At 40.0% G+C, this 17,924-nt stretch overlaps 1 protein-coding gene across 3 annotated transcripts; it reads left to right on the plus strand.

Moving 5' to 3' along the window:
- Positions 1–3,080: 3,080 nt before the first annotated feature.
- LOC117706347 (olfactory receptor 6E1) lies at positions 3,081–13,477 on the plus strand. 3 transcript variants are annotated; one of them, XM_076931036.1, is made up of 2 exons: positions 3,081–3,370; positions 9,265–13,477. In XM_076931036.1, exon 2 carries the CDS (start codon positions 10,428–10,430, stop codon positions 11,367–11,369), a length of 942 nt encoding a protein of 313 aa, XP_076787151.1. In that variant the 5' UTR covers positions 3,081–3,370; positions 9,265–10,427; the 3' UTR covers positions 11,370–13,477. The 3 variants fall into 3 exon arrangements, with proteins under 3 accessions (XP_076787151.1, XP_076787153.1, XP_076787152.1); XM_076931038.1 differs by having other exon boundaries at positions 10,343–13,477; XM_076931037.1 differs by lacking the exon at positions 3,081–3,370 and adding an exon at positions 3,398–3,527.
- Positions 13,478–17,924: the final 4,447 nt, after the last annotated feature.

The following is a 17,924-nucleotide window of genomic DNA, read 5'->3' on the forward strand; positions in this document are numbered from 1 at the left end:
CACCTCCCTGCTCTCAAATTCCCCAATACTAGGGAATCCAAACTTTCAGACACCAAGGCCTTCCACTTCCACTGATGCCTGATAAGGCCACTCTCAACTGCCTATACAGTTGGAGCCCTGAGTTCCTCCCTCTGTGTTCTTGGGCTGGAGGTTTCAGAATGGTGACTCCAGCTTGTTTCTAAGGACCATTTGCTTAAAAAATTGTTTTCTAGCCTTTTACTCTGAGGTAGTGTCTGTCTTTGTCACTGAGGTGGGTTTCCTGTATGCAGCAAAATGCTAGGTCCTGTTTATGTATCCAGTCCATTAGCCTATGTCTTTCTAATGGGGAATTGAGTCCATTGATGTTAAGAGATATTAAGGAACAGTGATTGTTGCTTCCTGTTATTTTTGTTATTAGAGGTGGAATTATCTTTGTGTGGCTATCTTTTTGTGAGTTTGTTGGAAGAGGATTACTTTCTTGCTCTTTCTAGGGTATAATCTTCCTCCTTGTATTGGAGCTTTCCGGCTATTATTCTTTGTAATGCTAGGTTTGTGGAAAGATATTGTGTAAATTTGGTTTTGTCATGGAATATCTTGGTTTCATATCTATGGTAATTGAGAGTTTTGCTAGGTATTTGTGTTCTTTTAGGATCTGTATGACATCTGTCCAGGATCTTCTTGCTTTTATAGACTCTGTTGAGAAGTCTGGTATAATTCTTATAGGTCTGCCTTTATATGTTACTTGGCCCTTTTCCCTTACAGCATTTAATATTCTTTCTTTGTTTTGCACATTTGTTGTTTTGATTATTATGTGATGGGAAGTATTTCTTTTCTGGTCTAGTCTATTTGGCATTCTGTAGGCTTCTTGTATGTTTAAGGGCATTTCTTTCTTTAGGTTAGGGAAGATTTCTTCTACAATTTTGTTGAAGACATTTATTGGCCCTTTAAGTTGGGAATCTTCACTTTCATCTGAACCTATTATCCTTAGGTTTGGTTTTCTCCTTGTGTCCTAGATTTCCTGAATGTTTTGTACTTTTTGCATTTTGTGTTTTCTTTGACAGTTGTGTCAATATTTTCTATGGCATCTTCTGCATGTGAGATTCTCTCTTCTTTCTCTTGTATTCTGTTGGTGATGCTTGCATCTATGACTCCTGATCTTTTTCCTAGGTTTTCTATCTCCAGGGTAGTCTCACTTTGAGATTTTTTTTTATTGTTTCTACATCTATTTTTATATCCTGGATGGTTTTGTTCAATTCCTTCACCTGTTTGGTTGTGTTCTCTTGTAATTTTTTAAAGAGATTTTTGTGTTTCCTCTTCAAGGGCTTGTTGACCTGTGTTCTCAAATTCTTTGAGAGTGTTATTTATGACCTTCTTAAAGTCCTCTATCATCATCATTAGAAGTAATTTTAAATCTGAGTCTTGCTGTCCTGGTGATATGAGGAGTTCAGGACTTTTTAATGTGGGAGAAGTAGGTTCTAATGATGCCAAGTACCCTGGGTTGCTGATGCTTATGTTCTTGCACTTGCATTTTGCCATCTGGATCTCCTTAGTGCTACCTGCACTAACTGTCTCTGACTGGAGCCTGTTCTTCCTATTATCTTGTTTGTATCAGAACTGTGAAGGGTGGGTGTTACTACAGAAGTTAGAGCTGGGGCCCAAGATCTTCTCAGTGCTCAGCACTGACTGGAAGGAACCAGTGCTCAGGGCCAGAAATGAATTCCTGGGCCTCAGTTGGTCCCAGTTACTTCCTGTTTGGGGCTGGTGTTGCTGTCTCCTTACCTAAGATACTGCCTGGGTTGGAGCTCCTGGGAGGCCTGTTTCCTCTGGATTTGTGAGATTGGGTGCAGAGCTGCCACCCGGGATCTGCTCAGTGCTCAGGCCCAGACCAGAAGCCCAGCTCTCAAATTTCTTAGACTGAGCCAATGGGAAGATTTATCCCTAGATCCCACCTCACCCCAAAATGTTTATAAGGTCCCTGCCCACAAGAAATAAAGTGCATGAGTTGTTCACCAAAACTGTCTGAGAGTGCCTGATTTTATTGAGCTGCAATACTTCAGGGACAAGTTTTCTCTCCCAAAGCTTTCTTCTGCTGGACCTTGATCCTACACAACCAGCCAGTGCATGTGCTTGACTGCAGCTACCACTTCCTGCTCAGAGTCAGTGACTGTCTCAGGCCTGCCATTAACTGGTGGCAGTGGTGAGGTCTGGCAGCCTGCCTTGCTCCAGCTTTCCCTTGGAGAGCTGTAACCCTTTGGTTCTTCTGGCCATGCCTGAGCCTCAGGAAACAATTTTGCCTCCATCTGCGTTCCAAAAGTCAGACCTATGCAGACTGACTGGAACAGGGGTTTGGTTGCAGTTTGTTAGTAGTAATAATACTCAAAGAGGAAACAAGAAGAAGAGAAAAAATAAATTTAGAGATCTCTTTCTTTCCTTTCTATCCTTCCCTACTCTCCTATGTAATATTAAGGGGTTGAAAGGGTTGAATAAGTGTGGAAGAAAGAAGAACCCACAAAGTAGCAATGCCAGCTACATGTGACACTTTTGTACAGTCTCTCATGTTGTGTTGACCCCCAAGCAAAATTATTTTGTTGGTACATCAGAAGTGTAATTCCTATTGTTAGGAATTGCAATATAATATCTGATATGCAGCCACTGTGAAAGGAACCCAAAGAATTCATGAGACACAGATTGAGAACTGCTGCTCTAGAGGAGTTGAATGTATAGAATGAATACATCCATATAATTTACATACACATGCACACACATATATATTTAGAGGTCTTGCTAAAGCGTCTTACAGGTCATATTCAGTTCAACATTGGTTGTTTCCCACTGGAAAGTACAAGAATCCAGTGGTTCTTCAGTCTACAAGTCTGACTGGCCCAGCAGATCTTTGTCCTAATTAAAACTTTATTGGAAGTTTCTTGGCTTCTTCCCACAGTAAAGTTAATTTTTAGTCTGAGAGTTGAATGAAGTAAGAGGAAAGGGACCTTCCTAAGTCCCTGTTGTCAATGATGGTAATGAATCTCAAGGGAATGACAGCTCCAGTCAGCAAAAACAGAGAATCTCAGATGAGTCAAATCTGAGCTATACATCTCTGGACATCTTAAATTTCCATGGAGACCAAAGTGAACATCTAATACCTCAGGTCTATTCCCAGCCCACAGAGACAAAGGGTCTACTGTGATAACTGTGCCCCAGAGACTTCTATAGGCACAGTGAGACTGGAAGATCATGTACAGCATGTAAGAGCCAGTCACACGAGTCATCCATTGATGTCTGTCTCTCTAATACAGGAACTGTAGATGCATATTCAACTTTCTCAGGCAAGGGTCCCAGCAATGCTACTTGGGGTTAGGAGCCACCTAGGGAGGTGGTAATTCCGGTTCTAGTAAGTATCCAGAGACAGCTCACTTTGGGAGGAAGGAGGGAGGGAGTATAGCAGGGGAAGTGGGTGGCTGGAAAACCTGAAGGTTTGGTAGTATGTGAAGTATAATGGGACAAGAGCTGCCTGATCATGATCTGCAGAACACACAACAGACCTTAAGGTAAAAACATAAACTGAACAGTTGAGATTGACTCCACGAATAACTGAATGACCATTACATTACTTGTTTTGATTACTGAGGCTATTATATAAAAGCACTAAACATGATAAAAATGTATGCTTTCTTATCTACATATCAGTTTTGGTACCTGAAGTCTTCAAGAATAGTAGTCAAATAATTACAAAACGTTTATAATAATCAGATTTCATTTTGTTAATATATTATAGGGGATGAATACATAATCTGTGAGCAAAGCTATATAAGCCAATACATAGATGTAAATAATGATAGAAAATTGCAACAAAGAAATACAAAACAGAACTGTGGTGCTTGAAACCAGCCTCGCACACACTAGACAGGGGGTGTGATGCTGAGCTACCCACTCAGCCCTGCATCAGAATCTTCACAGACTGGGAATGAAGAGATGGCTTAGAGATTAGAAGCACATACTGCTCTGGTAGAGGACTTGACTTCAACTTCAAGCCCCAATGTTGGGTTGGGCAACTTCAGCTCCAGGGGATCCAACACCATTGGTTTCTGAAGGCATCTTCACACACATCCATACACCTGCACAAACCCAGATATATACATAGGTAAAAATACAAAAATAGATCTTCAAATTAAGAAATCATCATAAATGCTATCTGTGTTGGGCGACAGAGGAGTTTTTATTCGTCTTACTCTACATCTTTAAACTTTCTATGGTGAACTGATATTTTATATTCATCATTATTATTAATATTATTATAATTATTATGGGATGAAGGGCAACTGGTAGACAGTGGACCACGTTGTGGGCTTGGTTGTGTCTTTTTACCTTTACATAGGTTCCAGTGATGAAACTATGGTTGTCAATTTTGCATAACAAGTGCTATACTCACTGAGCCATCTGACCAGCCCACAGATAATATTTTTATACCTTTGCACATTTGAAAAAAATATAGTCTCCTAAATATACTATATTTTTTGTTTCATCATTCTTTCATTATTAGCCTACTTGCCCCGGCCCGCAGGGATTCGACGAGACCTTGGGGAAGGGGGCGAACGAATGAAAGGACAAGAGACACAAAGAATGAGAGCAAGTCTGGGTTCTGATCAAGCTCTGAAACTTTAATTTTGGGGGCAGGTTATAAAGACACAGCAAACCAGGAAGTTTGGGCGAGGGTCATTGCTTAGGGCTATCTTACTATGGAATCCTTACTGTGTAAGACCAGTCCACTGTCATATCCTTATTGCCCTAGACCATCCCACTGTCATAACCTTATTGCCCTAGACCATCCCACTGTCATAACCTGCTCCAAGGAAATGCCAGACGTTCTTTAGGTTCCTGGGACCTGAGACCTGTGAACATCCTTTCTTAACCTTGTACTTGACTTTCTAAAACAGCAGGTAATTTCCTGGGCTTGGCTCCCGGCATCTGCTCCCTTTTAACAATTTTAACAATTTTAAACGAGGCTGGCAGGCAAATGCGGACATTAAGAAATCTCATTGGCAGATAAATGGGCATTGACCAGAGGGGGAAAGCATTGACCTGATCCTCCCAGTATCATTTGTAATCGTGTCTTTTTGGGGAGGAGAGGGTTATTTATCTCATGGGCCATGTAGGATATTGAGAGTCCTAGTCGGCTGCTTTGAGACACAAGAAATCAACACCAACCTCTATGCAATCAGGTTTGCTTTTCAGGGGACTCAGAAGCGGACAATTTGGGTCCTCCCCCTGTGGTACCTTGTCACACACCCCTTGCAGGTACCCACGTTGTGTCCGTGCCATGCCGAACCAACGTGCATAGATCTGAGTTCTATGCAGCTCCTAAAGGAGAAATGTCAACGCAAGGCTCAGCCAAGCCTCTATCAGCCGAATCAAGTCTATGATAATGGACTTGTAGGGGTTTAGATGCCAAGGAGTCAATTTGTTGTTTTATAAAGCCAGTGAGTCTGTTAAAGGCCCACCGGTGGAAAGCTAAAAGGCGAAGGGAACTGATCACAGGGCCCAGGATGGAAGGGAGAAGGGTAGTAAGCCAAGGAGAGGCAGAAAACTACTCTTTCTTGTTCTCACTGTTTCTTTTGACATTCTAATCTCTTTCTGATCTTGACCACACTATCTCTAACTACCCCAGTTTAGTCAGTCAGTATAAAAACAGCATTCCTCCTTGGGGGGTGGCACAGAGCCCCCTTGCTGAAGGAAAAGCAGATGAGAGATTTTTCTCTGATGCCAATCTCTAGCTGTTCGATGTTCTTGTCAATGGCCCGTCAAGGTTCTGAGTAGTACAAGTCCCGAGGCCTGCATCAGGATCAGAACTTCCAACAGCGGATACCATGGGTGGCTCATTTTTATCTGGAAAGGAAAAAGAAGGGAATTCTCAGGGAGATTTCTCTTCCCTGGATTTCAATTGTTATCCATTTTATCTACAGTTGGGTCTGGCTTTGTGGAGGTATCTGTTTGTTTCGCCAATCTTTCTGGCAGCCATCTAGCTGCGCCTTTTTTGATATCAAACAGACATATCGATCCTCAGTCCCATGTGAGAACTAAATCTAGGCCTTTCCATTTAAAGGTAAGAAGGTCCTTCCACATAACTGTGGCATAATTTTTATTCGTCTTAGGGTGCCAGAGGTGATCGGCAGCAGATTTGCCATGAGCGTCCAGATTTAGAAAATTGAGAACAACAAAGCATGATGGAGAATATTTCTAGGAGACCCCTTCTGGGGGTATAACTCCCACTCTTTGGTTTTTTAAAAGCCAATTTTTTGAGTTCCTTGCACAACCAGGGCAGAAGCAACAGTAGCTGCTCCTTCCACACTCAGAGAATTATGAAGATATTATTTTAAAGTTCCACGATACCTGTTTTACAATATCTTGTCCTTGAAGATTATAAGGAATCTCAGTAATATGGGTAATATTAAATTGTCAACAAAACATCTCAAATGTCCGACTGCAATAACCAGTTCCATATTCTCTCTTAATCTGATATGAAACACCAAGCATAGAAAGATAATGTAGGCAGTAACTAATTACATTTTTAGTTGCTTCTCCTTTTAAAACAGTTGCAACTAGAAAGCCTGAAAAGGTGTCAATTCACATGTACATGTTTTAATTTTCCAAAATCAGAAATGAGTAACATCCACTTGCTATAATTGATTATGTATAAGTCCTCAAGGATTAACAACATTATGAAAAAATTGAGGACACAGAGAACAAGTTTTTGCAATTTTACTTGCACACTCTCTAGAAATATCAAATTATTGTCTTAAGGTATTACTATTTTGATGATATAAAGAATAAGATTGTTTGGCCAATTGTTACTGTGAGGCTTATAATCTGCCTGGTATACAAATCTGCTGTGGCATTGTCCTGGGGTCCAGGCAATCCAACATGAGCTCTTAAATGTCTTATAAAGTTAAGGAAAAGTACATGTTTCTTAAATTAAGCTGTATTTGTAAAATTTGAGAATTAGCAATATCTTAAAAATGAACAATTTTAAGCAATTATAAACCGTGAGCTATAATATACTGGCTGTGAGTATACAAATTAAAAGCTTGATTTTTCAGCATTTCAAACAGTGGCTACAGCACATAATTCAATTATTTCTGCTGAAGCAGGGGGAAACTTAAGAAAATGAATATGTGATCCAAATATATATATATATATATATATATATATATATATATATATAGTCTTCCCATTAGGTGGGCTGTCTGTAAATATTTTCTGCCTTTGAATATTTTCTGGAGCAACAAGCACTCCCAAAAATTTAAAGCTCATTGTATGAGTGCAAAGGCTTGCATTAAAACTCCTTCAGAGAGATCAACTAATAAAATACCATGCAATGAATAATATACACTAAAAGATTCAAACTCTTAACTCAAGTGTGAGAGTTCTTAATCCGGGCCTATTTCTTGAGGCCTGGCCCAACGATTATCCTTCCTGTACTGAGGACAAATTCCAGGGGAGTGATTCTGCTATCTGTCTATGCCTCTATTTTTTGGACAGTTTTTCCGAAAATGACCTATGTCTCCATACCTAGAACATTCCTTATCACCTCAGTGCTGTGAAAGCATGGCTTGGACTAAAGTTAGCATTCTCATAAGCCAAATGTGTAAAAAACATCTCCTGCCTGGGGTCTCTAAAATTTCTACCAGCCCTTTGAGCAGCCTACCTACAAATTCCTAAAATGGTTTATCAGGGCCGTGTGTGTTCTAGATAAAACTCCCACTGAGATCTCAGTTTAACTATATTTTTGAGTTTCTTTTGCAATATTAGAGTGTAACCATAATTTTGGGAAACAAAACCGATTTTTAACAATATAAACAATTTATTTTCTCTAAAATCAACACCAAGTACATTACTTTCATGTTACTAAGTTTGGCTGTCAGTTCTTATGTATGAATGCATGATAGTGCAGCTTTTAATACCTCTTAAAGAGACATTGTTTTAAATCCTATCTTTATACATCTGGTTTCTGAATGACTCCAATCCTGAGTTACCAGTTTTAAGCCAACTTTTTGTTACCAAAGTTGCAAAAAAAATTTTTAATCATACCCAATAACTTATAGCAAATAATCTATATCCAAGACATGCAGAACATTTTATACTTTTAAAAGCAGTCCAAAGCAAAAATGAAGTGGCTGCACATATATTTAGACTAAACAAATTTTTCTTGCTTTTTCTAGCTGTAATTTCAAGAGAAGCACCTTGTCACCTGTTGAACCCAATAATCATAGTCACAGATTTTTCTAGGAGAAACATCTATTAGCTCCTTACCATAGAAGCCATAAAAACCTGCTGGCCCCTTTATGAGCGGCTTTTACATCAATGAGACCATGGCAGGGCCTCTCCATCTGTGCTAGACTCCTAACCACAAGTGCAGGGCTCCAAAGGCCAATTGAAACTGCTTTTTATTTTTACTTTTTCTTCTCTCTCTCTCTCTCTCTCTCTCTCTCTCTCTCTCTCTCTCTCTCTCTAGTTAAAAATTAAATCAAGGTCTGAACAACCAGCAGATAAAGTTTTAACCATTTTCTTTTAAACATGAAACAACATTCAAGCAACGAAACAAAAACACAGACATAAACTGACAGACAAAGACAGATTGGTGCACCAAGGACAAAAAATAGACACAGAGAGCAGTACTGAGGGTCTCTCCCGAAGGGGCCAGAGAAAAAGCAGGACAGTCTCCTGATCTTCTCCTTCTCCCAGAAGGGCTCTAAAATCGCCTTCTTCTTGTCTTTTGTTAACACGGCCGGAGAGTGGACAACTGCATTAGCCCTTTCTCTCCCTCATCTCCAAGGTTTAATGTTTTTATCTCCTTCTTAGGAGGCGTAGCATTTTTTCATCAATAGTCTCCTCTTGGGGAAACATCAACAAACCTCACCAATGAAATCTTTTCTATTTGGGAAAAGGGAAAAATTCTATTCTATCTTCTATTCTAACTCTCTATTCTAACTCTATTCTAATTAACCTAACTCACTATTCTAACTAACTCTATTCTATTTGTCTTTTCTATTTGGGAAAGGGGAAAAATTCTATATTCTAACTCTCTATTCTAACTCTTTCTAACTAATTTAACTAACTATTCTAAACTAACTCTATTCTATTTGTCTTTTCTAAGACCCTTTTTTCTTAACCCTTACTCCTCGTGCCTTGAGGGACTCCTTGAGACCCTTTAAGAACAAATCACATTTGCTCAATGCTTGTCCCATAATTGCGTTGCTTTTTCTTACCTTCACCGGATCAATCTCACAGGCGGGTGACTCTGTGGCGATCACAATGCGGATCTTCTCTCTTCTCTCCGGAGAAGCGTCGATCCTATGCTTTCGGGACGTCCCTGTGGAAGCAACGTTCGATCGGACGCCGACCCACAGGCCACACGTCGGGCGCCAAGTGCCCCGGCCCGCGGGGATTCGACGAGACCTTGGGGAAGGGGGCGAACGAATGAAAGGACAAGAGACACAAAGAATGAGAGCAAGTCTGGGTTCTGATCAAGCTCTGAAACTTTAATTTTGGGGGCAGGTTATAAAGACACAGCAAACCGGGAAGTTTGGGCGAGGGTCATTGCTTAGGGCTATCTTACTATGGAATCCTTACTGTGTAAGACCAGTCCACTGTCATATCCTTATTGCCCTAGACCATCCCACTGTCATAACCTTATTGCCCTAGACCATCCCACTGTCATAACCTGCTCCAAGGAAATGCCAGACGTTCTTTAGGTTCCTGGGACCTGAGACCTGTGAACGTCCTTTCTTAACCTTGTACTTGACTTTCTAAAACAGCAGGTAATTTCCTGGGCTTGGCTCCCAGCACCTACTAATTTTGGTAATAAAGAAAGGTTTCATGTCCAACCCAGGACTATGTATTGGCTATTATTTGTTTTAGTTTTGCGAGAAATACTATGGCTATTGTTTGGTTTTTGTTTTCAGCTCTAGTAATGGGAATTCAAATGCAGTCACATTATTTTCAACAAAAATGCCTTTGATAGCATTTCATTTACGATGCTGACAGAAAAATTTTATTCATAGGACACAGGATTTGCAAAGGGGAACGTTTTCATTAATTTATGAGAGTATATACAACTTTTAAATGAATATAGAAAAAAATACGATCCGTTCTAAAATAATAAAAAATTCCTTGCAGAAAAAAATAGGTTATATACTAAGTTGTTTAAAATCATTTGGGGTAGAAAATTACCCAGAACTTAGTAAAATGATATCAAAGTTTACGATTGCTGTTGACTCAGTGTCTGAGGAACGAGAGGACAAGGAGCTGAAACCTCTAAAGGACTCCTCCAGCTACAAGTGTAACACTCATTCCTCTGTATTTCCAGCCTTGTTGTCCTCAGGTGCTCAGAACTCACAGGGTCTGATGTTCAGCAGGGTCCATGAACAGCCCCAGCAGAGGTGGGAGGAACCATGGAAAACAGCACCACTGTTACTGAGTTTATTTTGCTGGGGCTGTCAGATGCCTGTGAGTTGCAGGTGCTCATCTTCCTGGGCTTCCTCCTGACTTACTTCCTCATTCTGCTGGGAAATTTCCTCATCATCTTCATCACCCTTGTGGACAGGCGCCTTTACACCCCCATGTACTACTTCCTCCGCAATTTTGCAGTGCTGGAGATCTGGTTCACCTCTGTCATCTTCCCCAAGATGCTAACCAACATCATCACAGGACATAAGACCATCTCCCTACAAGGTTGTTTCCTCCAAGCATTCTTGTATTTCTTCCTTGGCACCACTGAGTTCTTTCTACTGGCAGTGATGTCCTTTGACAGGTACGTGGCCATTTGTAACCCTTTGCGTTATGCTACCATTATGAGCAAAAGAGTCTGTGTCCAGCTTGTGTTTTGCTCATGGATGTCAGGATTGCTTCTTATCATGTTTCCCAGTACTATTTTTTTTCAGCAGCCATTCTGTGGCCCAAACATCATTAACCATTTCTTCTGTGACAACTTTCCACTTATGGAACTCATATGTGCAGATACAAGCCTGATAGAGTTCCTGGGTTTTGTTATTGCCAATCTCAGCCTTCTGGGCACTTTGGCTGTGACTGCCACCTGCTATGGCCACATTCTCTATACCATTCTTCATATTCCTTCAGCCAAGGAAAGGAAAAAAGCCTTCTCAACTTGCTCCTCTCATATTATTGTGGTGTCTCTCTTCTATGGCAGCTGTATCTTCATGTATGTCCGGTCTGGCAAGAATGGGCAGGGGGAGGATCATAACAAGGTGGTGGCATTACTCAACACTGTAGTAACCCCCACTCTCAACCCCTTCATCTACACTCTGAGGAACAAGCAGGTGAAGCAGGTATTTAGGGAACACGTAAGCAAGCTCCAAAAGTTGAGCCAGACGTGAAGAAAAACCCGTTGCAACCTTGCCTGAGTCTCTGCTAATGAAACTTGCAGTGGCAGCCAGTGAATTTCTCCTTGAAGGCGGTTTTGTGTGATATGCTCTAATATACTGTAGTTTCTGACATGCATCCTAAACATCCATTCCGTCTTGTTCAGAGAAGGCACCAATTCCAATAGACCAGTACTATGTATGTTAATTCTTCATATTTCAGACCCTCCCCTGTATATGAATTTTATAATATCTTCTTTCTTAAATGCTGAGCATAAACTTGGTCCTTTTTTTGCTGGGTATTTTCACCTTTGATAAAATATGTCCAAAGAATATAATCACTGATAGACCTTGGAAGGATTTTGTACAGGTGGATGACAAAATGGTAAAGGTAAACATAGACTAAACAATATTGTAAGAGTTTCCTTTTTTCAGATTCCCAATATTAAAGAAAAACTGTCTAATAAGACAAAAATATATATTTTCTTGGGCTGAGGGGAAAGCTTAGGGGTAAAGCGCTTGGTGCACAAGCTGGAGGACCTGATTTTAGGTCCTCAGCATCTACATAACAGCTGATCAATGGCTGCTAATGTGTGAACCCAGTGATAGGAGTTGGCTGTATGGACAGAGGCAGGTCCTTGCCCAGTCATTCTCTGAATCAGGGAGCTCCAGAGTCAGTGAAGGAAAAACCAATGTGGGTGTGCTAGAGGAAGACAATTACCATTTACCCCAAGTGAACAGATATGTGCACACATGGGAACACACATGTGCACACACACTCTCTCACACACACAGAGAGACAAAATACATGAAATAAAAATTTAATATTTAATAAATAAGTAGTTCTGTGTGCCCTATGAAACAACATTTAATCGATTAAATCTGGGCTCAATATTTAGTACCTGAAAACAACAACAACACCAACAACCACAAAATGTTTAAATATATCTCTTAAGTAAATCAGAATTAAGAAATAAATCAGAGACAACTCAAACATTGAAAACCAGGAAACATAATTTTAAAAAATCTACCTGTCAAGGAAAATATTCGAAGAAAATTGAAAAATACTTCCAAGTTGAAAACACTTTAAAAGAAAGCTAAAATATAAGAAAAATTGTGGACTGTAAGTCAGTCAGTGCTTATAAAAATGTATAGTATTGAATATGTTGTCGGTTGTGGTGAGACTAACAAGATCAACAAGGTAGGTGATAAATATGTGATTATGTTTATGTCTCTGTGTATGCAGACAGTTCTGGATTAGGCTGAGACTAAAATCTCTATACACAGCCAATAACACTTACTGGGTACAAAATTCTCATGACTTGTTATTACGTACCATCCTTTAAGTTGGCATGAATGGAAATTTATATTGTAGTTTGTTTATATGATCAAACTAACCTCTGAAGAAAGGCAGTCATCTTTCTTTATTGATCTTCATTAACCAATCTGTGCACTCTGCCTGCTCCATATAAATGTCTTTGCAGAACTATATGTTGCTTTTAAGTTTTATATACTGCAGCATGAAGGAAGAGAAAGACAAGGTTCACATTCTGGGATGCTGAGATTCTGGGACCTTTCATTACAGCTCCTTGTTTGATTCTTCTGTAACTACATCAAAGCTGTTTCTTCTAATGTCTTGCTTCCAGAGCTTTTCCAGAACAGCTAGCTTGTCTATCCAGCCTTTAAGACTGTCATAGTCAGGATGTCAGCTAAGCCATGAACTTTCTTAGCCCATAATGACTGGAAGGCAAATAATGTTGGCTAGCCTTCCTTTGACAAAACCACTTTTCCTAGTTCCCTTTGGGCCCCCAGAAGGGGAAAGAGCACTGACTGCTCTTCTAGAGGTTCTGAGTTTAATTTCAGCAACCACATAGTTTCTTACAACCATCTGTAATGGGATTTGATGCCCTCTTCTGGTGTGTCTGGAGACAGTGATAATGTAGTCACACATATAAAATAAATAGATCTTTTTAAAAAGTTGTTTTTTTAAAGGGCTGGAGAGACGGTTCAGTGTTTATGAGCACTAACTCCTCTTCCCGAGGATCTGAGTTCAGTTTCCAGCAACTACATGGTGGCTTACAGCCATCTCTAATGTGATATGATGTCCTCTACTTGTGTGTTGAACAGAGGTACAGTGTACTCATATGCGTAAAATAAAAATTTTTTTAAAGTGTACAACTGGAGGTTCTAGGGGGGAAGAAAGAAGTAAAAACCATCAGCAGAAGTAGATAGCATGAATAATCAAATTCAGGGCTGAAATCAATCAATTATAAACAAAGAGAACAACACAAAGAATCAATAAACCCAAGAGACGGTTCTTTGAGAAAATGAAGAAGATAGTCCATACTTTAGTCAAACTAACTAAAACGTAGAGAGACAGTACCAAAATTAACAAAATCACAAATGAAAAGAGAGACATAACAAGGGACACTGAGAAATTAAAAAAAATCATTAGGTCTGTATTCCACAAAACTGGAAAATCTAAATGAAATGGATGATTTTTTAGACAGATACCAATTATCAAAGTTACATCAAGATCAGATAAACTATCTGAATAGTACTATAACCCCTAAGGAAATAGAAGCAGTTATTAAAAGTCTCCCCCCCCCCCAAAAAAAAACCCGGGCCAGATGGTTTTAGTGTAGAATTTTACCAGACTTTCAAAGAAGAGCTAATGTCAATACTCCTGAAACTATTCCCCAAAATAGAAACTGACAGAACTTTGCCACACTCATTTATGGGGCTACAGTTACCCTGATAGCTAAACTACACAAAGACTCAACAGAGAAAGAGAATTTCAGACCATTTCTCTTATGAACATTGATGCAAAAATACTCAACAAAATACTTGCAAACCAAATTTAAGAGCACATCAAAGACATCATCCACCATGATCAAGTAGTCTTTATCCCAGGGATGCAGGAGTGGTTCAATATACAAAAATCCATCAGTGTAATCAACTATATAAACAAACTTAAGAAAAAACTCACATGATCATCCCATTACATGCCAAAAAAGCCTTTGACAAAATCCAGCACCCATTCATGTTAAAGGTCTTGGAGAGATCAGGGATACAAGATGCATACCTAAACAGAATAAAGGCAGTATACAGCAAGCCAATAGCCAACATCAAATTAAATGGAGGGAAACTTAAAACAATTCTACTAAAATTAGGAACAAGACATGGCTGTCAACTCTTTCCCTGTCTCTTCACTACAGTACTTAAAGTTCTAGCTAGAGCAATAAGACAGATAAAGGAGATAAGGGATACAAATTGGAAGGGAAGTCAAAGTATTGCTCTTTCACAGATGGTGTGATAGTGTAAGTGACCTTCAAAATCCTACAGAGAACCACAGCTGATAAACACCTTCAGCAAAGTGGCTGGATAAAAAATTAACTCAAAGAAATCAGTAGCCCTCTTGTATACAAGCAAATAATGGGTTGAGAAAGAAGTTAGGGAGACAATTCCCTTCACAATAGCCACAAATAATATAAAATATCTTGGACAGGGACTTCACAGGAAGACCAACAGAGTCAACTAACCTGGATCCTTAGGGGCTCTCAGATACTGAATCAACCACCAAAAAAAAAAAAAAAAAAAAAAAAAAAAAAATCAAGAGTGGGCTGAACCTAGGACTCCTGCACATATGTAACAGATGAGCAGATGGTCTCCAACATCATGAGCTCTCCCTGAATCTGTTGCCTGCCTGCCTGCCTGCCTGCCTGCCTATGGATCCCATTCCCCTAAATGGACTACCTCAACTGGTGTCAGTGGGAGAGGTTGTATCAAGTCCTGCAGCAAAACTGATGTGCCATGGGTAGGGGATGGGAAGTCTTGATGGGGGTGGAGTGGGGAGTGAGGGATAGCAAGGGGAGTGTTACCTAAAGGCCGGCTCTCCCTTTTCTTTTTTTTTTTTTCTTTCTTTTCTTTTTTTATTGGATATTTTATTTACTCTTCAGATGCCATCCCCTTTCCCCATTTTCCCCCCTTAGAAAGCCCCTTTCCCATGCCCCCTTTTCCTTTTTGCATTTATACACTTTTTTAAAAATGTTAATCAAAGGCTTTATAAGTTTGGTAATGCTCAATCAGAGGTGTAACCCAATACCCAACCTAGATATATCAACTATCTTTGACTGGTGGAGATACATGAACATCTGCCTCCCTGTCTCGCCCCTCTTTCTCTCATCACCTAGCTTCTCCTCTCCTTCTTCTTTCCTTACTCCTTCTCTTCCTCTCAGTACTCCTCCCAACTTAGCTCCTCCTACATATCACCCTTCCTGTTAAAACTTTTCTCTCAAAATACAATTAGAGCATAATTATGCCAATTTGTACCAGTGAGGTACAAGATAGTCCTAATACCCAGTCCATCATTTTGTTGACTAACTAGAACCTCTGTCATCTATCCTAACGAAAACACTTAGTTCTGAACCTGGCTTTTTCCTTGGCTTTAGAATGAATGTCAGCTGAAGACCATCCACTCAAATCTTTTCTCTCAAAGTAAATAGCCAGGATTGCCTATGAGGCTCTAAGTTTTCAACCCTGTCAGAAATCCAGAATGACTGAGTTAACTATAATTGTGGGAAGCACAAAGCATAGCTTCTAAAACTTAGCCAATTTATAGAGACCTCTGAACACCTGGACACTCCCTCTACTACAAAACTTTGGAGCATCTGTTCTTCCGCCTTCTGGCCCAGGATCATCTGACAGACCTAGTGATGCAGAATTATTAAGGGCTGATTACTCTGTCTAGGCAGATATAATCAGTCGACTATTCTGCAAGTGTGTCCTTTTCTGGACAGTAATTTGTCTGTAGAAGGAAAGAGGCAATTCTTGTCTAGTGGCTGTCTCACCACAACTGGAGTAACTCCAAAGATGCTCAATTTCTTCTTAGAATTCAATATAGGAAGCTGTCCGGAGCAGACAGGTCTCTAATCAAAATGAACATTAATATAGAAATGTTTGTCATGTCAATTCTGTGGATTTCTGATGTTTTGAAAACCAACTATCCATGTAAGGTAATCTGGACTATTGTCTGTTAACTCACTCAGCTATTTCTAAATAAAACAGAGAAAACACCCTAAGATGAAGAACTCATACTAAGCTGGCACTTATAAAAGCAGGGGGTTTTCTAAGGCACATAACCTTTTTGTCATTGGCTAGGCAAACTTCCATGATAGTGTAAAGTAACTCACATACAGAATCATATTAAGAATATTTGAAAAAAAAAAGAAAATTAATTTGCTGGACTGGAGAGATTGCTCAATGGTTAAGAGAACTGGCTGCTCTTCCAGAGGTCTTGGGTTCAATTCCCAAGCACTTACCTGGGAGCTCACAATTGTCTGTAACTCCAGTTCCATGAGATCTGACACCCTCATACAGACATACATGTAAGCTAAACATCAATGCCTATAAAATAATAGTGAGAATATTTCAGCTAGTGGATAGTCTCTTAGAGTGTCAAATATGTAACTCGGGCTCTGGATTCTGATTTTAACAGTAATACTCCTCAACACTGGTTTGGGATTCAGCTTTGAGATTCAGCACCTAATGTCTCCATGGCCTGTTTTCCTCACCGGGAGATTGGAGATTACAAGGATACCTCTCATAGAGATTTTTATGGATGATGAAATAACACACGCCAAATGCTTGGAGTAGCACATAGTAAGTGTTTGGTACATTCAGACTGGTATTAGCACAATTGAACTGTGTCTTCTTTGACAAGACCAATGCCTTTTTTCTTCTTGCAGCTCAGATTTCTTACACAAATACCTGTGATCTCAGGGCTGCAAAGCAGCTGTTTACTCGTGAATTTCTCTAAGTCCTCCCGACCCCCAGAAGGAAACTTCTAAACTTCTAACAGGGGCTTCCTGTTTCCATTGACCCATCAGTATATAAAAAGTCTGACCTTTTTTTTTTTTAGTTTCTGATGGTGAGGAACACTTGGTTCCTGTGGAGAAGGTCTTCAAGTCTCTCTTATGCCTATTTCTTTTCTCTTGTGCCTTTGGGTGTACTAGTATTTTTCTGTTGCTGTGATAACACATCATGAGACCCATAGCAGGCAACTTATAGAAGAACGTTCATCTGGGCCTGTGTTTCCAGAGGGATAAGGGTCCAGAGCACCAGGTAGGCATGGCAGCTCCAGCTGGATGCTGAGAGGTCACATCCCTTGCTGCAAGCACACAACAGAGAGTGAACTAGGAGTAGGTGGAGGCCTTAAAGTCTCAATGTGACATACTTCCTCCAGTAAGGCCACATCTCCTAATCCTTTCCAAATAGTATTGGCAATTGGGACCAAATGTTCAAATATGTGAGCCTATGAGGATAAGGAGATGCACTGAGTTCAATACCTGGCAGTCCTAGGGATACCGTTAGTAGCTTCTTGGGAGCTGGTAGGAAAGCTCAATGACAAGAGTACTTTTTTTTTTTTTTTTTTTAAGAGAACCTGGGTTCAGTTTCCCGTACAACCTCTACAGCTCTAAACCATCTGTAACTCCAGTTCTAGGTGATCTGATACGTTCCTCTGGTTTCTGTGGGTGCTGTATGGTCATGGTGCACATACATACAAGCAGA

This window comes from Arvicanthis niloticus, chromosome 3 (assembly GCF_011762505.2).
Source record: "Arvicanthis niloticus isolate mArvNil1 chromosome 3, mArvNil1.pat.X, whole genome shotgun sequence".
In the NCBI taxonomy this organism is placed as follows: Eukaryota; Metazoa; Chordata; class Mammalia; order Rodentia; family Muridae; genus Arvicanthis; species Arvicanthis niloticus.

What these genes read in the sequence shown, in the direction of transcription:
- LOC117706347 (XM_076931036.1), top strand. Translation starts at nt 10,428, where the DNA reads ATGGAAAACAGCACCACTGTTACTGAGTTTATTTTGCTGGGGCTGTCA.